Raw genomic sequence first — 25124 nt, 5'->3', positions numbered from 1 at the left:
AAATGAATCATCACTTCCACAAGAGATTTTCCCATCAAAGGCTTAATCCCCAGCTTCGGCGGGAGGCGATCCAGTTCCCCATTCAATATACAGTTATAATCCCCCACCCAAACAATAGGCCTAGCCCAAGATCTCTGATATTTTGGTATAAAAGGAGTGATCATCAGTATTAGGTGCATAAGTGTAAAGGATAATGATAGGTGATCCATTGAACATACCTTCAACTAGACCATATCTACCCTCGACATCTACTTCACTATACACATGGGTGAATGGAACCCCTGGAGCCACCCATATAGACACACCCCTCACATAAGAGAAGAAGGAGGATGAGAACATTTGATCCCGCCACTTCTTGGACAGTTTTTGTGCTTCCTCCTCGGTCATCTGCGTTCCCTGAAGACAGGCAATATGAACCTTATGTCTCGTTAAAAAGGAGTGTACCCTCTGGCGCTTGGTGTATCTCTTCAACCCAAAGACATTCCACGTCAACATATTAATCTGACAACCCATAATGGTACTGAGCTTCCATCCCTCCCACTTTATCGCCACCCCTTACCTCCCACCCCACCATGGGAAGACAAGGAAAGGTACACATTGCATATCTCGCCATTATACCTGCACTGTTGGAATAACTTTAAATATTGACTAACTTTGCCAGTCAAACCCCTCGACCCCTCACCCCGGATATACACACCGTAACAAACCATACTATGAATCCATGCTACAGATGCTGCCAGGACAACAGCCTAAATCCCAACTCACCAGATCTGAAGTCCTACCACAGCTGTTGAGTGACCCCCCCCCCACCCCGGCATCAATCTACAAATTGCCTGAATACCACCCAACGTAGCTCACTATTGTCATAAGTCCACCCCCGATGTCCAATATATTCCAGTGCTTAGGTGAGGCCCCATCAGGACCTTATCCATATTCTAGCCCCATCTCTCCTCCAGAGAGGTTCTCCCACTTTGACACAAGCCCCACAAGCAAGGGTGCAACAGCGATCCTGGATCATTAAGTACATAATCAGACTTGTGCGGAGACCCTCTCAGCTCCCCGCTCCAGCTCCACATTCAAACCCCCAGGCAATCCAGCAGGCACCACCGCCATTGTCCCATCCTGTTGTATCTCAACTCTACGAGTAGAGTCTGTAGCCGACCCGCAAGTTCCGGTATCCTTCAGCTGACCATCGTCACGAGTCCTCTAATCTGGACCATCCGCTTTCTGGATGCTCGAAAAAGTTTGACCTCCCACCTGAAAGCACCTTTAAGCGCGCCAGATACAGGAACATAAATCGATGTTCATGGCACGGAGCTTTGCCTTCACCTCCATGAATCCCTTTCGAGAACTCTGCACCTTGTTCGTGTAATCAGGATAGGTGGATATTTTGCAGTTCAAAATATTGCCCTGTCTGTTTCCCGGGCAGCCCGCAACACACAGTCCAGGTCTTTATAGTTCAGAAGACGGGCAATGATAACCCTCGGCGGTGCGCCAGGCCGGGGAGGTGCAACAAAGGCCCTATGGGCACGCTCCACTACAAATACCCTGGATAGCCTGGTCCGTTGCAATACATCTCTGATCCAATGCTTCACAAAAGTTTCTGCTGCGGACCCCTCTGCACGCTCCGGGATACCCAGCAGTCTGACATTATTCCGCAGGGACCTCCCCTCTGTGTCCTCCAGCCGTCCGACTGTGGTGTTGGCCTGTACCATTTGTTTCCGCAGGACCCCCACCTCTGTTTGCAGCTCCACAATAGAGTCCTCTGCCACTTTGACCTTGTCAGACACCTTCCTAAGGTCCGACCGGAGTAGGTTAACTTCTACTGCCACCGTTTCGATCTTGCCCTCCAGGGCCACCCTAGAGCTCTGGATGGCTGCAAGAAGCTCCGCTAGCATAGGCTCCTCAGGATTCACCCGCACGCTCAAACCATCTCAGCTCCCCTCCAGTCTAGCCAGACGTTGTGGCAAGGGCACCGGAGTGGTTTATTGCTCCATGGTGTTAGCTTGTGACGCTTCTGTCTGCCTATGCCGCACCAAGTCACTGCGTTCCCAGATCAAAACTGTGTCCCATTTTCAACTGTTGCAATGAGATGGCAAAGTGTCCGGAGCACAAGGCACAGCAAGGACAGGATCCACTGCTCCTCCCGCTGTAGGGCACCACTGTACACTGCTACTGCGCAGTGTTATCAAAGCAGAGGTCTTAGGTACCCCCCAACAAGAGAGAAACACTTTCGGTGAGTCCAGGGCCAAGAGGATCAAAAAGTCACAAAAACAATCTAGGCTCGGGCTGCCGCGCTTGCACCAGCTTCAGTGTGCGCCGACCATCAGCCTCACCCCATCAGGCCCCAGCACGGCTCTCCAGGGCGGGCCCAGACGATCCTACCAGCACCCTCGTACGATGCCGCCGCCCTTTCCAAGGCCCGGAGACCTCCACTGTGGACCGGGGGCCACGCAAGCAGCAGGCCCACCACCAGCCTGGGCAGACCAGATTGGCAGCGTGGCCCACACCACCTGCACACCGCCACCATAGAAGCCCTCGGGGCCCGGCAGCCACCTCGCATGTGGCCCAGGAGAGGCCCGCAGACATGGCCTTGGCACCCACCTCTGCGACCTCCAAAAGGGGGCTGTTCTGCTACGTACCACTCAGTGCGCCGTCCCACAGCAGGGGTGGGGCACCGTTCGCCTCAGGCTCCTCAGGATGACCAAAGGATTCAGCCGGGAAGCCGAGCTCACTAGGAGCGCGTCCCGCCGGCCATGTTGCTTGGCCACGCCCCCACTTTAATATTATTAACTGAACAAACAAAAACTAACAAATATTTATTAAACCTAGGAGTGCTGAAGGGAATGAGCTTTTTTGAAGCATAAACTCTCCAGGCTATTAATATCTGGGATTTATTTCCAAAATCAGCAGGCTAGTCCTATAAAGTGCTTTCAGACAGATTTAAATGCAGTAGGCCCTCAGCAGGGGGTTTATTCACAAGCCATCATAAAGATGATTAGGATGATACTGCTTAGAAAATTAAATATTACCAGATTAATAAAGTATATATACATAAAGTGGCTAAATATACAATTGAAAATTTTAAAACGTACTGTAAATGTCAAGGAATTTAAAATTGGAGGCTAAAAATTAAATTAGTATCCTCAAATTGATTTGTGGGAATAGTGCAGGTGCATCAAATAGAATGTAGTATGGACTATGTGTGGCTTCAATTGAATTTAGAAAAGTTCAACCTTCCTATTAAAAAAAAAAAATATATATATATATATATATATATATATATATATATATACACACACATACATATTTTTAGGGTCGAGCCTGTGTTGCATGCGCTCGCGCATGCGTATCGCAGCAAGGCGCTTTTGTATTTAGAAAAGGGCTCGGAGCCCTGTCAACTTCACGTCAGTGTTTTTTATTGGTTCGTGGGCCTGCCTAATAAAATCTGCTTGCTTTCATTAGTCGAAGGCACGCATACGTCCTCGAGCGCAGCGACCAAGTACAGAAAACATGTGAGGCTCGCTGTTTTCCATCGGGCTCGTGGACTTCTTTTTCTCTAATTTACGAGCGCGATCTCGCTTGGCAGAAGTCGAGCGCTTTACATAGTTAATTTCACTTTTTCGGGTTATGTACATAAATGCACTTTTGCCTGATAGGTGAAAAGTCGGGTTAGGAGTTTACAACGCGATCAGCTCTAACATGAGCAAACGCGAGACCCGTTGCATTGTAAATGCTTGTTATATTTGTTTGCAAAGTAAATGTGTTATCATTTGTGTATGTGTTTGATGAATGCTTGTTTCTGTATTTTTGTGTATTGTTTTGTCCACGACTTCCAGTGATGACTCAGTGGAGGGTTCCTGGTTTCCAAAAATAGATCAGTGGGTGTCCCTGGGTTCCAATAATGATAAAGTGGGGGTCCATAGAAGTCAAAAGGTTAAGAACCACGGAGTTAGATAGATATGAAGCTGGGGTGCCAATATGCACTGCTGCTGTCCTTTTCAAGAACGTGATAACATCACCTGATGCACAGATGAACTTAATTCCAGGTTCCATAATCAAACCTGGTAATAAGTTAGTGATACTAAGCTTCTCAAGTTTACCCCATTGATTCTCTATTGGACCTGGCCCTTTTTGCGGGTTCATCCCCAGACTTTTTGCCTCCTTCCTCGTATTTTTTTCTGACCTCTCTCTGTTGGCTCGAGGACTCTGAGCACTTTATCACTGCTGATCAGTGCTAAAGTGCAGGTGCTCTCCCTTCTAAAGTTGGTATGATTGGCCTATACCTAATTGGCACATTTAATTCATCTGTAAGTCTTTGTACAGTGGTAGCCCTATACCCAGGGCCTGTAAGTAAATGCTACTTGTGGGCCTGCAGCTCTGCTTGCGCTACCCACAGAAATAGCCTTTCAAATGTGTCTGAGGGCTGCTAGCGCAGGGTACTGCCACAGGGACATGGCATGAACATTTACTTGCCAGGCCCAGAACTCCCCTTTTACTACAAGGTAGGCCCTAGCTAGCCCTTCAGGCAGGGTGCTATGTATGTAGAAGGCAGGACATGTGCCCGGTTGTGTGGCCTGCCCTGGTAGTGACAAACAGCCTATTTTGTTTCTCACTGCTGTGAGTGCTGCCTTCTCATAGGATTGCATTGGAAATGCCCTGCCTTATGTCTAAGGGGTATTGTCTGATTTATGAGGGGTAGCTTAGGCATGTTTAGTATGGTTGTAATGGTAGTAAGAAATGCTGCTTACTTGTGTAGGTGGATTTTTTATCATTACAGAAATGACACTTCTAGAAAGTGAGCATTTCTCTGTGCTTATAACTCTGGTGTTTTGCAGCTTGACGCCAATCCGCGTCTGGGCTGAGTTACAATTGGGCATTGTGCATACTTTTCAGACCGCCTGTACACAGGGAGGGTGGAGGTGTCACAGTGGTGCATCTGCATTTTGAATGGTCTTCCTGGGCTGAGAGAAGGGGGAGGCGGGCACTCATGCATCTGTAAAGGCTGTACCCTATCCCCACACAAAGGGCTCGTTTACCCCCAAACTGATGTTTGGAGCCTGTGCTGGAGGAGAGAGGCACACTCCCAGAACCAGTTGTAACTGGTTGGAACCTCCTCTCCCCTCCTTTGTTAAACCATTGCAAAACTGAGTATAAGTACAGGGTATTTTCCCCCCACAATTTGGTACACTTTGGAGACACTCTGGACGTTAAACATGCTTATACCTGGACACAGAATGCTGGAGGGACTCACCAGGAACCGCCTTGGACTGCTGCTGCTGTGCTGACCAGTGACCTGCTTGGTCACTTGGAGGAACTGCCACTGTCTGCAACCCCTTTGTTCTGGCCAGCTTCTGGGCCCTACTGGCCAGTGCTCAATGCCTTTGTGTCCCCAGAGGCTGGGTGCCTGTGGCTCCTGTCCTTTGCAACCTCTGGAACTCCATTGCTGAAGCACATGAGGAGCGCTTTTCACTTTTGTGTCATAGCACATGGAGAGCGCTTTTCATTTTTGTGTCATAGCACCTGGGGAGCGCTTTACTTATTTATCCTAAAACGCCTTGTTTAGTGGCTCCAGCGCCCGGAGAGCGATTTTCTCTATTTGGTAGGGCGCCTTTAGAGAGCTTCGTCGCTGCAAAAGATTATCGCCGCGACCTGGCGTTCCAAGTGAGCGCATTGCAAATGTGCTCTGTAACGTGCCCCCTGGGCATGGGAAAGATGAAGGCGGGAGCAGAAGCGTTCCTGGTGGGGCACCCGGGATACAGGAGGCCATCAAAAGGTGCTCCTGGGGCACAAGCAGGCATCCACTTCTGGTGCTCTTGGATCGAGTGCGACCACATCGCCACTGAGGAAGAAGCCCCAAGTGGCAAGGACGCGGGCGGCTGCCGGTTGCACTCCCACCACGGGAGGGGACCATGAGAGGTCTCCCCGTTCGGCTGGAGGGTGCTGACCTCCCTGTGTTGTAAACACACACACACACACACACACACACACTCCCCCCACACACATCAGGCCCTCATTCTCTTTTCATTGTAGGGTGGGTGCAGAGGAGCCCCATTTAGCGCAGAGGAGCGCCGGGGGGCCCTGATCTTTCCTCGTGGCATGGGAGGTGCCTTTCATATACAAACCAGGTACTTTTGGTGACACATGTTCATTGGGGCATTTTTGATTCTATCATGGTCTGTGCATTTATGATGTTATGCTTCCTATGACTTGCCATATGTGTTGCTAGTGTTCCTTTTGTGGGCATGCTAGGCTGATATGTTTTTGTGACTTGCCATATGTTTTCTAAGGTTCCTGGCATGGGCATTTATGATTTTATGACAAGTGCATTTTTCTAGCAATGTTGTCCTGACCACTGCTTATGTTGCAGAATAATAAATAACCTGTGTGTTATATGTGACTGCTGCTGATTTCTGCAGAGTATTAGTACTGCGTAGTGTTCTGACAACTGCTTGGGTAGAAAGATATTACTGACATGTTGTGTTTGGTCTAATGATGCTGTGTAAAATATAGTTTATTTTTATATAACTTGGTGTTGTGTTTCCTTTGTGGTGGGGATAGTGCATCACGTGTGTTGTGTGTGTTGTGCAAGTGCTTTACACATTACCTGTGGGATAGGCCTTACTGCTCGTGCCAAGCTCCCAAGAGGGGTCAGCATGGGTTATCTTGGACGTGTAACTCCCTTTCCATTACTAGACTGGGTGGGTTCTGCCTGACTTAGGTGCATACCCTAGCCAACCAAAAAGCAAAGCAACTATAAATGTGGTCATCTAGGATATAGTTTTGTGCTAGGGAACCACATGATTTGACGCCCCATTCTAATGTGGGTTCTAAATCCTCTTTGCTGATAGGGGATGAATTTAACTCCTATGAATGTCCCCCCACACCATACTAAAGATCTTTTTTGCATAGTGCCTTTCCATAGCGCCCACTCTTAAATGGGGGCTCTTCCTTTTGCTATAGAACTATAGAGAGGCTGAAAAATCTCAGCGCACAATTTGGGTGCATTTTTATTAACCAGTTCGGCGCTTTATCCAGTCTAGGGATCTGGCTGATCCAAATTGATTGTATGTCCTTGATTAAGGTTCTATGGCACAGGTGACTGTGAACGTTTAGTTCAGGTCTACAATTTAGTAATACATTGAAATGCTTCTTATAAAGCTTACATTCTTTAAAGATGGCTTCTCAAGATTTGCTGCAGAATTTCCTGGACTGACACATACTGGAATACAAAGAGCCTGAGCCTGCTAACACCAAGAAAGCCTGTAATTTGTGACTGCAAATAACCTCCTCTAGAGAAGCCCCAGCACTATATTTCACCATTTATTCACAAGTCTTAATATATTTATGCAACAGAAAAGTACTATTTGAAAGAGAAACACTATTATTTACAGAGGTAACTCGAGGAAGCTACTTAAGATATCTGCAAATTTAGCTGCACTCAAGATCAAACCAAGCAATACCAACATTCTATTCTCCATCTGTAGAGGCTACTGTAATAGAATTTTAGACCAAGTTCATTTTGTAAACCTAATGCACTAATTTGTGGAAGCATAGAGAAGGAACAGAACCCTTAGCCACACTGTCAATGTGTTTGTCTTGTGATCACACCTCATGTGTTTGTCTTTTTCCTGTTTCTTTAATATGAATTAGGTCAATAAAAAGGTAAGTTGAAACTGTATACCAGAGCCAACTTCAAACAGCACTGGTACCAGTAAATCTGTGGTTCCCACTCTTTTGACTCCTGAGTACCCCCACTGAATCACTTCTGGAAGCCAGGGACCCCCAAGAAATGTGTACGATTTTAAATTTACAACATTAAAACAGTAATTCACAAAAAAAATAAAAACAAGTACACACTAAACAAATATTCAAATAATAAATATATACCTATTTTATATTGAAAAAATATGCAAAAATCAAAAACTTTTTCATGGAAAGGTTGGCACTGCATCTCGGCGACTAACTTTTCAATGTTTGGTTTTATTTAGGAACGCTGACTCATTGGGTTAGATTCTACATTTTCCAAGTGATTTCTGCTTTTATGTTTTAGGCACATAAGATCTGAGAAAGCTTTTTCACATAATTATGTGGTGGGGAAAGGAAGTAAAACAATAAGGGCCTCTCATCCCTCCATAGCCTCTTTCACAGGTAATTCATTTGTTTTATAGCACTTCTCATGCCAGTGCTAGGTGTTGGGGCACTCTACAGGGGACTACAAGGTATAGGATTCACATGTCATCCATATTGGTAGGCATTTTCTAAAAGTGCTTGGTCTGGAAAAGCACAATCTCATGATTCGGAACATAACACAGTGGCTACATTGACATTAATAATAAGAATGTATTTCTAAGCCTGCAAACCTTTTTAGCAGCATACGGATGATGAAAGACTGGGAAAAAAACATAACTGTCTAATTTGTGCCATGCAGTTTGCGTGCAGCACTTTCATGGTAGTTCATAGATCAATGTGCTAGATTATGATTGTTACTTATGAACTGCACAGTAATAAATGGATCTCTGTGACTAAAGCAGTAACCCACTGTGCTATGCACATAAAGTACTGTTCTTTGCATGATACACATGGTTTGCAGATGCCATATTGATTATTTGCGCTATCCTTAGATGATTTAAAATTGCCACTAGACAAATCTACCATCTCTCTTCAGCAGGTACATTAATCACCAGAGTTATCCGAAAGCTGCTGGATGTACAAAGAACTTTCCAGTGTGTTTAAAACTGTTGCACAAAGGAAGTAATAAATCTTAAAACATGCAGAGAGAGGCCCCAGTTGGAGAAGTGCCTTCCTGCCAACTCAGGTCTGCAGACCCCATGGGAATATGTCAGGGACCCCTAGGGGGGTCCGGGGACCACAGGTTGGGAACTGCTGCAGTGAATGATCACTCCCATCCCTCACTAGATCATTGAACTATTGATAAAGATGGAATGTTTGGCACTGTTTTCCAGACTAGTCTGTGGGGGAAAAATGTGACACCCTCTAGTATAAGTACATACACCAGGGATAACTTCAGGTACTGTTCTGCTTAAGATATATTTTTAACTTCTTATCACCTAATTAGCAGAACACCCCTACTACAGGGCTTCAAAATTGCAAAATTAACATCTCCAGAAAATTTCTGTACGCTTAGTACCGGCCACTCCAGCTCTTATAACTTTGGCACGAAGCCATGCAAAACACATCACCACCTACCTCCAAGGCGAACGAGAATTCTTAAAACAATTCAGCTTATGGGGCGTTCGCAAGTAAGGTTTTCTAGAGCAGCACCAGGAAACACGATATGCCACCTTACCTTCAACTGGACCCCTATTGTTTCTAGCAATGACTGTTCTAACAATTTTCTTCATTGTAGGACTTCCATTGCTATAAGTTTTACAATAGTTACCCTGTTGAGTGTAATGATCCCTGAACACTTCATTGCTATATATATTTGTTCAGATATCCACACAGTAGGTGCATAGTCCAACATGTTCAAATATTGTGGAGCAACATTCAAAGGCCTATACCTAGCAAGATATTCTGAATTTTAGACTGCTAGCTGTGCCAGAAACCTTTTCCAAAACTACATTGCAGCATCCATAACCTCAGCTGCTGCTAACATTTGAATAATGATGAAAAGTGCAGCCTGATAGGCTTGCATTAGAACACTTTAAAACAAAAAAAACACCCTGCCCCTTTAATGCTCCAGGGGCTTGCAGTTGCCATTACATCTTGTACCGGCAGTTGCCTCGCAGTTTCTGTCTCATGCGTGTCAGATCCTGGGACACACTGGGGGTTACCGCATCTGATTTTTCTGGGTAAATACGCTCCAAATTCTTTTTTGCTTTTACTTCACATATTTCTGATTTGACAAGCCAAGAAAAGCATTTTCCCCCTTTTTTCAGCTTTTGTTTCCTGTCAGAATGCCTTCTCTATTTTTAAGTGCCCCTCCTCTAGGAGAAGGAAGACTGCTTCAGAGCCACACCAATTGTGTAGCATATCTACTTTCCTCTCACTTTGCCAAGGATTGTGAATTTCGCAAAAAAAAAAAAGTGAACTCTTCAAGCGGGAGAGCGGCTAGTACTGTGTGCAAATTGGAGAATTTGGGTCTGAAGATAAAGAAAAAACAAGCTGATCAGTACTCCATGGAATAATCTGTGTCAATTGCAACAGTCTGCAAAATTAAAGGAAACTACAGCTGAGAGATACTAGTAGAAAAGAACAGAAAAGGGTGGAAAAACAATAGACACTATTGTCATTCTCATGGACGACATTCTTAGTCCCCACCGAAAGCCTAAGACCCAACATGCTCACTGTCAAAAACCGGCTTGACCAGTGCTCCAACAAGTCTTCAACATTAGAGCACACCACATCGTCTTCCTTGAAAAAGAAGCATTCCAGATGCTCAATTGCTTCTCCTTTCCTGTTGATCTAGTCTGTCAATTCCACACCTTTACAACATTCATTAAGAGTGCTGCCACTGACGTGCCTCCTTTCCAATTACTGCCTTAACTCCTGAGCATGAGACTCTCAAAGAAACCTGCAGAGGCAATTCTTCATGCTTTTTGTGCCTCCTTGTGTTATCATCCCTGAAGAGGTTCCACTGCAGACATTGCTGCAGCCACTTAATCGCCCTTCTCCAAAACCTGTTTCATGCCCAATATATATATCAACATTAGAGAAACTGCCTCTGTCAACTTAAAAATCTCTTGGTAGTCATGTTCTTCCTCTTACACTTTTTAATTTTCTTCGAGGGGTTCCAACTTTTCACTTACAAGAAGCAGGTGACCCAGATCTCCTTCATTGTCACTTGCTTGGTCGCATTCATGTGACAGGGATTCAGGGTTTTCTTCCACTTTTACATTTCCTGCATGCTTGCCATCAAGAGTCTGTCAGGCTATTTTTCACAATGTGCTGGTGAGAGGAGCCTTAAAATTGAATATTCCCATGGAGGCCCCTCAAACTTCAGTGTTTGCAATTATGAAACTCCTTCAGCCCAGGGCATCACCAATACCCCTGCTCCCACTGGTACTGGGTTCCTCGATTTGGCAGAGGAGAAATTCCTTACAGCTCCCACTGGTAAAGCAAGAACTCTGTATCTGCTGAAGCAATATAAACCACCTCAACAAGATCTGGACTTCCTGATAAAAGCCCCAGGCTGGATTCTGTCATAGTGCCAGCTGTTGGGAGAAACCAGGTCTCTACCCTAGAAACTTTCACACACCCTGATAGGGAGAACAAAAAAATGGATATTGCTCATAAGATGTTTGAACAGCAGCTACAGTACTTAAGTCAGGCAGTGAAACTTCCCTCCTAGGAGGATATAGCTAGGAAATCTGGGATAGTCCCAAGCCGTTTGCCAAAGACCTTTCAAGACATTGTACTCAGGACTTTGAAGAGCTGGTACATCAAGGTTCACTGGTATCCAAACAGGTTATTAAAGCGGCCATAAGTTAGTCAGAGTTAGCAGCATCAGGGCACTATCCTTGTATCACCTTTCAACGTGCATCCTTTTTGCACCTCAGTATTCTGAAGCCTGATACACAACTGAAAATTCTCAACCTCCCATTCTCGGGTTTCTCTTCATTTGATCAGCGTACATAGGAGGATATGGTTAGGGTGACAAATGAGGCAGAGACTCTTATGACTGTGGATCACGGAGACAAAAAAATTCTTCAAATCTCAGTGCAAGCACTGAGTCTGTCATTACTGCCCTTTAGATTATCCATTTTTCTCTCTAGTCCTATCAGCTACAACCTCAACACCACCAGCACCCGGGTCCTATCAGCAAAGAGGTTCTAAAGATAAAATCACTCAGACTAAACCTGACAGCACCTCGGAGGGTCCTCCCTCTAAAAGCTGTCAGTAGCTTAATACCTTCCACCCATTGGGTATTCTAGTAGGAGGGGGTTGGGCTGAACAGTATCTTGACATTTGGAAGGGTGGGAAGAGACCTCTAAAGTAAGGGTTGTTGTGACTAGTGTGAAACATGGCTACACTCTACGTTTCAAGGCAACTCCACTACCTATTTCACCAAAGCATACAATGTGGCTTCAGCTGGTCAGTCTGAGAAGAAAGACCTTGTTACTGCTACGGACGCGTGCAAATGAAGAAGTCCTTTTCCTACACAGGGGAAAGACATTTTCTAAAGAAAAAGGTCCAAAGCAGGACTTTTGAGCAAAATTGAATCTGTTTGGCCAACAAGTGGATCGAAGGGGGAAAAAATGTATGCTGCTCTTCATCAGATTTTCTTTCTGCTCAGGCAGAGTGATTTGATGCCCAGTGTAGATCTACAAGGCTCCTACTTCCACTTAGCTTTATTAGAAAAATGAAACTCAGAAACTACCTAAGGTTGTAGTAGGAATATCACTACACATATGTAGTGCTCCGGTTTGGTATGAAATCCTCCTGGAATTGTGTTGAAATGCATTTCACTAGTAGCAACCCACCTTTGACTTCAAGTAATAGTCATCCCTCCTCACCTAGATGACTGGCTGATAAAGGCTCATAAAAGGCAGAACCTGCATTTCAAACAGCAAGGGCTCTATTGCTCAGTCTAGGTCTACAGATAAAAATCTAGTTTGTAATGTCCACCGTCCTAGTTCTATCTTGTCTGGCAGCAGCATTGGAGACAGTACAAAGAAAGTTGTTTCCTTCATAAGTCATGAATCTGGAAGACATATATTCTCCTGAATACCTCAGATCTGTCAGCCTGACATATCTCTTTCTGGTCCATGGCTTCCTACATTTCCATTGTCCTAAATGTGGAACTACATATCATACCTCTCCAGCAGTATCTGGAAGATCACTGGTTTCAGGGGAAAAGATAGGCTGACAAACTCTGCATCTGTAAAACCATCTCTTTTGTGGTGCTTTAAAAGGGCCTTCTTGCTCCAAATTGTCCTGTAGCAGGTGTAACCTCCAATTTAAATGATTGTGGCAGATTCTTGACCTTCAGGATGGAGCATTAATTTCAGGGCTTTTTCTATGCAAGGTTTGTTAGTCGGAGGGGAATTCTCACCATGTCAACCGCTTAGAAGAAGAAACAGTAGTCAACCTAGCTGTCCAAGCTTTGCTACTGTCGGATTACAATAAAGATTCTTATTCAGACAGATACCAAAAAGCCATATACTACCTGAACAAACAAAAGAGGGCACAAGATCATAATCTCTGTTGCTCAACTTGCAAAAGATTGTGATGTGGATTTTAGCCAGGGTGGTAGCAGTAAAATCAATTCACTTGTCAGGAATCTTAAAACAACCAACAGATTTCCTGAGCTCAAAAAAATAATGCCTTATAGACAATGATAATCTTCATCAAATGTTTGCAGATGGTGGTATTTTAAAATAGTTCTCTTCACAATATCTCAAAACAATATCTACAACCAGGTTTGTTTGGCAAAGCTCTTTTGACTGGTCTAGGATGTTACTTTATGCTTTCCTCTAATTCTTTTCATACCCGTGGAATTATTGAGAGTTGTTGCTAATACAGGTCCAAATCTAACATCCTTCAAAGTTTCAGTCATTAAAAACTTTGTAGAAGGTCTGAAGAAAGTATTTCGTCCCATAAGGATGCCCTCTCCTCCTTAGGAGTGCAGTTTGGTGTGATCATATTTAATAGGTACACTCTTTGAACAGTCTCACTGTTTCTCTGCAGCATTGCTATTAGAAGGCTTCCTTTCTAGCCACTTTCACTTCAGCTTGTATGATTAGTGAACTCCAAGCTCTTTGAGCCATTGAACCTTAAGCTGTGCTTCCTGCAAATAAGATAGGATGATAGCTGAGCCTTCTTTTTTCCTGAAAGTAGTATCTGAATTCCTTATTAACCAGGCCATTGCTCTTCCATTTTTCTTCAGCAACACTTTTTCTTCAATAGAGAGTTGAGTACACACTTTTGACGTTAGACGTTAAGTAAAACGAGGACCTTATGTTAAGCTAGCCAACTCTGTATCAACTGCAGCCAAGTTAGTCAGGGCAAGACCACTTCAAAACAGACATCTCTCATTGGCTGTAGTCTGCATAGGCCTGTGTAATTGACCAGTAAACCCATGACAGGAAGACATAGAGCCCATTCCAATAGACAAAAGCAGACACTACAGCCTGCCTGAGAAATGTCCTCCTTTTAGGCATATGTAAGGCTCCTATTGGAAATCCATCCAAACTTTCTCAAGACATTGTAGTGACTCTAATGCAAAAGCTGACTTTTTGAGTAACCTTTTTGGCACAAACTATTCAAAGTTCAGTTGGTTATTTTTATTAGTTACAGTTTACACCGTAGGAGCCACAAAGTTGTGACACTTTTCGACTTGCTACTCTATTTTAACTTTGAACTGCCAAGGAAAGTTCTACACTGCAGACAAAACGGTTACTCACTTATTTTCCTGCTTCTGCCTCATTAGAATCTTATTGAAATCATAAATGACCATCCTTCTTTCCAAGCCCCTTATTTTGAATATCTGGTTAAAAACTCCCAAAAATGAATCATATTTCACTTATAAAAAACTGACTGAGGCACCTGTCAGTACAAGACATCATGGGTAGTGGAAGTCATCAGGAGCCTTTAAGGACTGGGCGTTTTTTTTGGCAGTATATGTTTTTTATTATCATTTTCAAATGAAACATACATATACATGTCAGTAAATATTGTCTCATGCTTTTCTCTCACAACTCCTGTCGTACCGAAAGGTCCTAGTCGAAAAGGATCATTTATAGTTAGAGTCAAACGACATGCATTCATCCTTTTTCACTAAGTTGCGGAATCACAACCAATTATTATGTGACAACAATTACTTTTATATAGCCTTGATGGAGTAGAACCAATTGTGTAGTGTTTAAATATGAAAACTTTAGCATACTTAAGCAAACTGTCATGTGAAGATAATGGTGTGTAGTCCATCCCTTTTGGGTGTAGGCACATTCAAACGTATGCCAAAGGTTCGGAATTGTTTCCTGTATCAGGGCTGAATAAATACAGTCTATCAATAACTCTTACAAGCCTGATACAGCACCCCCTAGTTTACACTGTTTCTCCAAATACGTTCTGAGAGGTGCGTTCAGTGCAATGAATGTCCCATACCCTAGGTGGCTGCGAAGTGCATGTGCAAGTTTCATGTTTCTCAACTGCTGATTATTTCTAAGGCCAAATTTATCTCTCAGCGACTGAAAGGGTTTCATATTAGTGTTTGGGATAAAGTGTTGTATGGATTCAGTACCTGCCAATTGCCAGGATGTCCACATCAGTGGTGAGTCCCCGATAGGGAGTCCTGCATTATTTCACATTGGTGCTATCCTATTCAGCCACTGGGCCACCTCCATTAACTTGTGAGCAACCTTTCGGTTAAATTGTATAGATGAAATTGTTGGGTCATGGATCTGCTTACTGAGTGGTTTGTATTTATAAAGATCAGCCACCCCCTTCTCTGAACCTAAGATAACGCTCACTGTCAATCCATAGTGTGCGGTCTTTAATCGCTGGGTTAAGTTATATTAACTGGGAGAGGTGCTGTGCTAAATGATAAAGATCCATGTGAGACAACCTTAGTCCACCTGACTCAGTGTGTGCTTACACCATGTTAATTATCAACCTTGATTTCAAGCTATCCAAGGTAAGCTGTTTAACTACTTGCGTGCGGGGAAATCCTTGTGTGCTCAGGACTGCACTGTGCTGTCCTAGCACCGAAGACAGGAAATCCCTCTGGTGTGGGCACCAGAGGGATTTCCATTTGCCAAATCAGCCTCGGGAGCTGTGGAAGAGATTCCCCAGAACCTAAGGCTGTTTTTCCCATTGAGATGACAATCAGCATGCATGGTGTGCTGACATAATAACATAGAAAACGAAAGTGAAGTGAGTTCATCAGCTCATTTCAGTTTCACTGCACTGGTGCTCAGTGGGGTTTCTCAGCCCCGAGCAACAATTTAGACAAGAGAGGTGTCATTGGAATAGGGAGAAGCCCCAATAGTACCATTCCTCAGTGGATCCCTGCTTGGTGATTTCTGCAACAGGGCCATACCCAAGCAGGGATCCACCCACTAGGCCCTAGGGACGTGGGGAAGCAACCATTTAGGCAAGGGCTGGTGCTCCACCAACCACAGGAAAACATTTCATCTTTCTGCCCCACCCGGGGGTGGATGGTATAAATTTACCCCTATCTCTGCACCAAGGAGGATGGGGGAGGGCGGAGGGGGCAAAAAGCCCTCTAGACACCATGGATTACTTCTTTTTCTTTTTTTGGGCGATTGGGATAATTACCCTTGGTCTGCCCCCTACCCCAGGGGGCAGAAAGCCTACTAGTAGCCAGTGATTTTTTGTTTTTAACATAGGGCTGGGGGTCTACCCAGCATGAGCAGGGCTATACCCTCACCCCAAGTAAATGGGTCAATAGTCTTTCTGCACACCCCCATTCCTCCTCCCAAAAGGGCAGAAAGCCCTCTGTATGGCAGCAATATATATTTTTAATAAATTAATGGGATGGGCCTTTCCCAGCCTAAAATCAGGCCCCACCCTCACCCCTAAAACTTCAACAGTCTTTTTACTCCCCTGCGGACTAAAGCATCCCATCACAATTGCAAACAAGAAGACCTTTGATTCTTTCGGGTTTTGTTTTTACAAATGGGCCACAAGACTTTGGTTAAGTCCCCGTATCTTCCCACTTGCAATGGTGAACAGCTGCTCCTTTTGGGCTTATGTAGGCTGCCACCTGGAAAAACCTATCAGACCCAGACAGTTCTAAAAACTAAACGTCTGGGGGAGTCCAGTGTGGTGTGCTTTGCATGCGTCCCACACCATTTTCTTATGCACAATGCCCTGCAAAACCCAAACATTGAGCTAAACTAGGGGTAGCTGCGGGATTTGGGGCCATGCTCCACTGCCAACTATGGAAACCTACCAACCACAGATATTTTTGAAAAGTAAACTACTAGGGGATTCCAGGGTCATGTGCCTTTTGTGAATCCACTGAGATTTTCCTACCCACAATGCCTTGCAAACCTCAAACCTTGCCTGAAATCACACATTTTCCCTATATTTCTGTGATGGAAACACTCAGAATCCACAGGAATCCACAATATTCCCACCACCCAGCATTGCCCCACTTGTGCTGATAAAAACGCTGCTACGCTTGTGTGGTTGAGCCTAGTGCTGCCGACAGGAAAAGATCCAACCGAGGTCAATAGGAGTCTCCATGCAAGGGCTCCAATTGTCCTTGGTTTGACCTGTTCCTGTCGAGGGCATTAAGCCCATTCACAAAGGTGGAGCAGCGTTTTTCTCGGCCCAGGTGGGCTAATGCTGGGTAGTAGGAATTTTGTGGATTCATGCTGATTCTGGAAGTTTCCATCACAGAAATGTAAGGAAGATGCTGTAGCTTCCTCCCCAGCCTGGGTAATCATAAATGAATACGCCACACATGGAGCTCGGTCTTTCACATCTTTATTCCTCTGCGTGTAAGTGTGAAATCAACATTTTAAACATGAAATATACTTACCACACCCAAACACTTGCGTCACAGTTCTACAGAGTCCAGGGGGAACCAAAAGGGTCCAGTCATCTCTAACTCTCAAGACACTACATTTCCCCTTTGTTAAATATTTTTTTTACAGATATATATATATATATGTGTGTGTGTGTGTGTATATATATATATATATATATATATATATATATATATATATATATTTATATATTTATTTATATAGATAGATATCCAAGAAAGAAGTGACGCAAACAGATGATCTCACCAAAGAACAAAAATATATTTCTATTACAACGTTTCAGCTTCCGCCTTCCTCAGGTAGTATAAGATGGTTTGCTCAGTGGCTGCACAACTGACACTGCTGGATTTTCAAAAAGCATCATGAGTGAAGATTTCAATTGGAATGTATATAGATAGATAGATAGATAGATAGATAGATAGATAGATAGATAGATAGATACTTTAAAGCTCCATGATATCGCCTTGGAGCTCTGATCAATCAAACCAGTCTCATCTCTGACAGTAGGAACTGGTGAACGATGAGGCAGATGTCTGAAGTGCGAAGAATCTCGGTTATCAAGATATAATCTGCATATTATAAGATTTTAAATTATATAAACGCCTTTTAATGGATGCGGTCAAAGTAATGGCCTACAAATAGTTTCTCTAATGCTAAAGGAACATAAGTAGCAATAAGGGGAAACCCTTTCTTATTCCCCTTCTGATGTGAATAGCATACAACAAGAATTCCCATCAATTTAGCCCAGCCATCAGAATGTGGTATAGACATTTGAGAATTGTGATTAATTTCTGGAACATTGCAAACCTATCTAGTATTCTAAAGAGATACTCCCACTTTACCCGGTCAAGCCTTTCCCAGCCTCTAGCGAGATAACAAGTAGTTCTTCTCCCAAGTTCCTAGACTCCCACAGAAGGTGTTCCAGTGCTCGGAGATGGTTTTTGGAGGAACACAGAGAGACAAAGCGTACTTGTGGCTGATCTGTAATACGCAGCCTTGTTGCCAATATCTTAGCTAATATCTTGATATCAACTTTGAGGAGAGAGGTTTGCCTTTTACTTCCACACTGCACTTGGTCTTTGACTTTTTTAGTAACAGGATTTCTATTGTTTTATTTGAAATAGTCATGGTGCCACATAGTGTCTGCCTCTTTAAAGACAGTCTTGTAAAACTACCCAGGCAATCAATCTTCCCCAGGTGATTTACAAGATGGCAGCCCTGATATTGCTACGTTTCTCATTTATAGTATTTTACCTTTTAAGAGGGTTCAGCCTTCTTTTATTGATGTGGGTAATCCCCTTTCTACTTGCCCTTAATGCATGTGCTGGAAGTTATATACATGTTCATAAAAGGTTGCAAATGGTCAAATATATCATTCGGGAATAGTAGGGGTGCTAAATGGTCCCTCTGGAACCGGGCTAGCTAGGTGTGTTTCCCTCTGGCTCAGTTGGAATGTCAGCATGCTTACTGTCTACTCACCTCTTTCATAGCACCTTTTTTAATCAAATGAAAGATTTCTCTTCATTTGTAGTGAAGAAAGCCGTACTGTCTAGTTTTTCTGCCTCTAGTTTTCTCCAAAGAGCTATTGTGGGGTTTCATTGATAATCATTGCACAGTACCCTAATAGACTACTCCAGTCTACAACATTCTGCTACTGAATGTTTCCTTGGTATCACCAAATTTTGCATTATCTGCCCTTTCTACGTCGTTCTCACTGCCGTCTATGCAAACGCGACACACTGAGTGTTCAGTTCTTTATATTAGAAAATATGTGTTTTTAATGTATGCTTTTTCCGGGGTTTTATATTGTGGCAGCCCGATTTTAACCAGTGAATGATCAGAAATCCGGCCCACGAGAACCTTGGCAGCGTATATATATGCAGTGGGGAGCCTCCTATTAGAAAACAGCCTGTGCGGGACGGGATGCTTTGTATTGAGGGAATGGTTGTATATTCTCCTTCTACAGGATGTCCCGCCCTCCAGGCATGTACCAGATTATGATCTGCAAATATGTAATGTATCAGCACCCTATCTACTGCATTACTCAAGTCTGTTGGACCAGTCTTGTTGAGGCTAGTATCCAGTGCCAGCTTCCAGTCCTCACCAACAAATGTTCTAGTTTTGCCAAATTCAGTTACGGCTCTATGTAAGGTCACTGAAAATCTTATTTTTGGGTATTGGGGAGGTATACTGAACCTATCATCTAATATTGGCCTGCGATCTTAATTTTCACAAATAATGATCTCTCCACACGGTCTGTCCACATACAGGCAGACGTAAATGGTAGTTTTTCTTCTTAGTATAGACACGCCGCAATTACTTGAAGGGTTGGTGTTGGGTACGTAGGTAGTGTCCCCTTAATGTATTTAGCTGCTACCAATTACCGTCCCCACCCAGTTGTGGTTATCTGTTTCTTTAGATGGTAAATGTGTTTTCTGACGCAGTGCAATGTCTGCCTTTTGACCATTAAAACAATGTAACACTGTTATCCGTTTTACATAACTCATTCCTCTCAATGAGAGGATCTGTATAGGTTGTTTTCCAGTGGGAGGGAGGGGCACTCGGGCCACACACACACACACTCATACACTCACCCATCTACATGCACACTCACAAGCACGCACACGTGTCTGCCATTCACAAGTGCACGCCATTTGACAGCACACACTCACAAATACACATATATTCATACATACATCATGCATGCACCAACATTAAAAAACATAACACTTACATTGTGTACCATCTAGGGGACGGAAGCCTCAGTGGTCCCAGAAGGGTTGGGACTGCTGTCTCCTCTCATTGGCTAACCTTGGGTCAGCTAATAAGGAAAGGAGGCAGCATCCCCTACCTCATCACAGAGTGGGATTGGGTCAGAGAGACTACTGACCCCACCCCACCTGTGACGGGGCGGCACTGATAGACGCTCAGTCCCGGACACTTCAGGGCTTAAAAACTGAAGCACCCAGGTACTTGGCTATCAGTGATGCTTCCCCCTTGTCACGAGAAGAAGGGCCTTGAGATGCATTGCCAGACTGAAGTGCTCACGCCTACAGGGCTGTGACATCTTCAGCCTGTCAAAGTTCAGCTCTAGTGCCTTCACATTTAGCACGCCTGGCTCCTGGCTGCCTGACGTGAAAATAAAGTGTTTGTAAGGCTGACATTTGTTTTGCTTGACAGTTTTTCTTTATGTTGGCCAAAATGTGGGGGGACATGGCCCTTCTGCCCTAAAGGACTGGCCACTGCTGCCGTATTCTCAACTTTGGTTTGTTAGTGTTGCTAAAGAAATTATAATGGTATCACCTTTTTATAATCAGCAGGGATATCTAGAAGTTAGGGGACCTATGGTCGGGATTAGTTATTGGCCCATTTCTCAGAGTGGTTTGCCAGACTGGATGCTTATAAAGAAGGTGGATAATAATCTCGCCTAAGTTCCCTGTGATAATTTTCCTTTGTCACCTAGGCTTTCAAACACCTTGGTTTCTAAGCTTCAAGCTGCAGGCCAAACTCCTCTCCCAGCAGATTGGTGGTTCCTAGGGCACGATGAAAAGCTTTCCAGAACAATCGACAAAGGTGATACTAGAAAATAAAATAAGGGTCAAGAATGTTTGAGAATATAGTAGTCCAGTACCTCACATGTCTTAAATGTTTATTGAAGCAGGAGTATGGCTAAATAGTCAGTGTAGTATTCCCTGGGAGTGCTTACGTGAGGCCTTTCGACTGAGAGAAGTCACTTTAGCACGAAGTTAAGAAAATCAATATCAAGGGTAGAAGCAAAATACACAAGACTAAAACAATTCCCAGCATAAAGCTCAGTCTTTCTATTAAAAAGACAGAGGAAGGTGTTCCAGAAGAGCAGCCTGTAAGTGTCTTTCATAAACTTTACATATGAAAGTGCAGCGAGACGTTGAGATACAGTATGACATGGATGTAGTGAGATGAGCATGTGAAGATACTGAGAAGCACAGAAAACATTGGGTGATAAGGGCTTCAAGACATGAGACAACATGCGAAATCATGTGAAGACAAGAGGAGACATTGGGAGTTAAAGAAAGACCGTGGAACACTGAAGGACACAAAAGGCATGGTCATTGGAAGTAATCGCATAGAAAATATTGTTATATTGGGGGAGACAGAAAAACACTGACAAATGGGAAGATATAGAACGATGGGACAAGAAGACTGGAAAATACAGGATGGCATTGCAAGACACTGGAAAATATGATGAGACTCAGAAAGACATTGGAAGTAAGACGTAATTAGATGCAAAGAGAGTTTACTGGGTTAATGACTTACAAGATAACCTAACATAGCATTGTTACTTAATGCTACCCCTTTGCAAGGTATACTAGGCAAATGTCTGAATCTACTAGTTTACAGGAATGGCTCTGTTCAAGGCAGGTGCATTCTCTTGCTTTTAATCTAGTCAGTGTTATAAAATGTAATTGTGGGAGACGACTGCAAAACGTGATTTTAACAGTAGTTGACTCAGCATGTTATGTAAATTTCAACCCCTTTACCTGTTTTGGCTGTTCAAGTAAAAAAGAGTTGAAGCAGTAAGCCGCCTTACGGTACAGTAGTTGTGATAGATGTATTGTAATGAGTGCCCCAGTGCATTGGTTGTTAATTCTCTACCCCTGGACTTATTAGAATTGGGGGGGGGGGGGCTTTAACTCTGGTGGGTATTTAACAAGGATTAAGAATTGAACACCCACAGCCCCCTGAGCTCTAAAGATTTACTGGGGGAAATCAGTAACCCCACGTCCAATTACATGAATAATTTCTCATTATACTTCCCTGATATTTCCCCAGGGATTTGGACTGCTTTCACAGCAGCTAAAATCTCCTGAAGAAACCTGACAGGTCCCCTCTAATTTTGTGGACCCCATAATGCCTGATATGGCTGGTAGACCGGTTACGGTCCTATCGACAATTATAGACCTCATAATGAGGATGTATGTGGTTTACTGTGAAACCAGGATCTGCGAGTGTCTTCTCCACTTAACTAAATTCCCTGGTGTGTCATGTTTTCTCCCTGTGCCCGAGTTCCCTAGTTGGCATAAAAACACAGGCAGCTCCTAGAGGAAATGCCATTTACAGAATTTACTATAGAAATCGTACATTTTATTGATAATCATGCACAGTTATTAAAATCTCAAAAAATGACATTTCCTTGTTGCTTAGTGAAAAACTGTTAAAAGTGCTTCAGAATATTTAGATATTACTAAGTATGTGTGCTAATAGAATGTCATTTATTTCATTTTTGTGTCCAGATCCATCATTCTTCAATGTATGCCATTCTTCTCAGTTACTGTGTCCTAAATTATGATCCTCCTCAAGGTGATGAATTCTTCGAGGTGTGCATTCAGAAGTTCACTCCTTACCTGAGTAAGTATGATGCAATAGAGTCTAACAGTTAGTCTCAAGGTGCATTTTTAGGTCTGACTTTTGATTTTACTAAATAAAAATGTATATATTTGTCCTTAGAGGCTTTCAGTCAAGCTTCTTCACCCATTTATCCGTACCAGCCGTAATTCATGTTTTGCTTGCGTCCACCACAGCATACATAATGGGAGCAGTGGGTCAGCTGACATGAGCCATTGGCTTCCTTCTCCATAAGTGATGGCGTTCTGCTGAAACAGTGTCATCCAGAAAATAAATAGTCTTGTTCAGTGACAGGAGTTTGGGGGGCATCCATTACACATTTTTGCTTGCTATTTATTTATGTATGTAGTTATTTATTACTCACTAGCTCTCAACTTTGCAAGGCCTACCGGCTCCTCAGGTTGGGCTTCCGGGCTGTTTCCGCAGCTTACAGTTCTCTGCATCACAAGTGTGCACTTCCGGCGGCTGTCAAGTTTGTAAGTGTACTTTCATATCAGTTCAAGATGGCTGCCTGTGTCTGCACTCCCATGGTTGTCCATCTCTTTTGGTTTGTAAAACTATATTATAAAGCACTGATAGACGTTCAATTGCTTTTGGAATACAGAGTTAAAAAAAAAATTAAAATATTATACGTAATGGGGACAATGCAGTTTCATTATATTGGAAACCTTGAAATTAACTTATCCAGACTTTTCCAGTTGTGTTCTTTCCACTATCAAAAAACGACCCTGAATCATTCTAAATTAGCCTCCAGAAGTTTTTGTATAGGTATTCTCACGTTTGTGATTTTCAAAGAGTTTGTAGTTTCTTTTTGGTTTTATTTTTTTCTTAAAACCCTCTTTATTGGCAAGGCTTGATTTTTTTTTTTTTTGGTTTCTTTTCTGATGTTTCCATTTTTATTTCATATAATGTCAGGTGTCCATTTTCTGCTTCTTAATTACTCTTCCTGAGCCGAACAGAACAACATTACTCCCAGTGTTTCCTAATCATGCAAAATGTTTAACAAGAAGGGGGAAGTATATATTTTCCAATGTCTGCCCACTGAAATGTGAAGTCTGTTAATTCTTGAAACCCAGACTCTGATGCAGATGGAAATTGAAGGTGAGGGTTGCAGAGGCATAAACTATACATAGGGTCTGTCATCTGGGCACTCACTGGCCACCGGCTGTAATTAACCTGACCGAGGAGGTTGTTTCATCAGAGCCAGAAGAATCACTGTCAAAATGCCAATGAATTGGCCCTTTAAGGGGTGCTTCTTCCCCAAAGACTTTTGCACTCCGCCCCAAGCCTTTAGCCCAGAACTAATACACACCGGCACAAATAAAATGACATAACACGTACACATATCTTGTTCCAAAATTAAACACACAAGTAAGTTTGTCCTTAGTTATATTTTTCCGATAAGGTTGCAAGATGCCTAATAGCTGGCTGGTTCTAAAGATACCTTAGCACTAAGGAATCCGTCTCCTGTGAGGACAACACTCAACTTAAATTAATTTTGCTGCCAAGATAAAGTCTACAGCGAAAGATTTTTGGAGCCTAGAAGTTTACCTCCCCACAAAGTTGATTTAAGATCTTATCCACAGAACAATACTAGAACAAGTTGTAGTAAGTGAACAGTAATGGCTTCTTCATTTCAAGAGTGTTAGCGTTTTCTAGCTTTCTACTTCATGTGCCTGTCGTTCTCCACCAATTACCAATGAGATATTTATTGCTTTTGCCCTCGTGCGCCTTTTCTTGTGTGCTTTTCCCTGCCACCAGACTCCCTAACTCCACACCATCCTTGTTTCTCTAGCCTTTGTGTACTTCTCCCTCATTCCAGGTTGCTCTGTGCCTCAACTTCTGCCCTCGTGTCCTCTTCTCATCAACCAAACTCCTGTACCCTGTACTCTGTGTTTGTCTCCCTCGTTTGCTTCTGTCCTGTTTTGCCTTTTCTTATGTGCATGCTTATTTCCTTCTCACTGCCAAGCTTCTCCCCCCTGCCCTGTGCACCTTCTTGCCTCCATTGTGTCCTTCTTACCCTGCCCTTCTTGTGTTACTTTCCTCTCTTTCTCCACTCTCTCGCAAACTGTTTCGCGTTGCCCCCAAGGACCTTTTTAGGTAGAGCGTAAGCGTACAACCTCTGGTATACTTTAGTATGCTATATTTATTATGGGCTAAAGCGAATTTATATGCTCTTTTTTGTGTCATTTAAAAATCTTTCCTTGCTAGTAGTGGTCAATGCCCCTTTGTCCCGCCTTTTTCTTTTTGGGAGCA

General features: G+C 43.4%; 1 protein-coding gene across 1 annotated transcript in view; it reads left to right on the top strand.

Annotated features, from left to right (window-relative positions):
- FASTKD1 (FAST kinase domains 1) overlaps positions 1–25124 on the top strand; it is a 441158-nt gene that overhangs the window by 245257 nt on the left and 170777 nt on the right. Inside the window, exon 9 of the mRNA XM_069225290.1 lies at positions 22757–22871. Coding sequence (XP_069081391.1) covers positions 22757–22871 — 115 coding nt within the window. The remainder of the gene's footprint in view (positions 1–22756; positions 22872–25124) is intronic.

This window comes from Pleurodeles waltl, chromosome 3_1 (genome assembly GCF_031143425.1).
Source record: "Pleurodeles waltl isolate 20211129_DDA chromosome 3_1, aPleWal1.hap1.20221129, whole genome shotgun sequence".
NCBI classification, from domain to species: Eukaryota; Metazoa; Chordata; class Amphibia; order Caudata; family Salamandridae; genus Pleurodeles; species Pleurodeles waltl.
The sequence above is the reverse complement of the archived record's forward strand: the minus strand, read 5'-3'. Positions and strand labels throughout refer to the sequence as shown.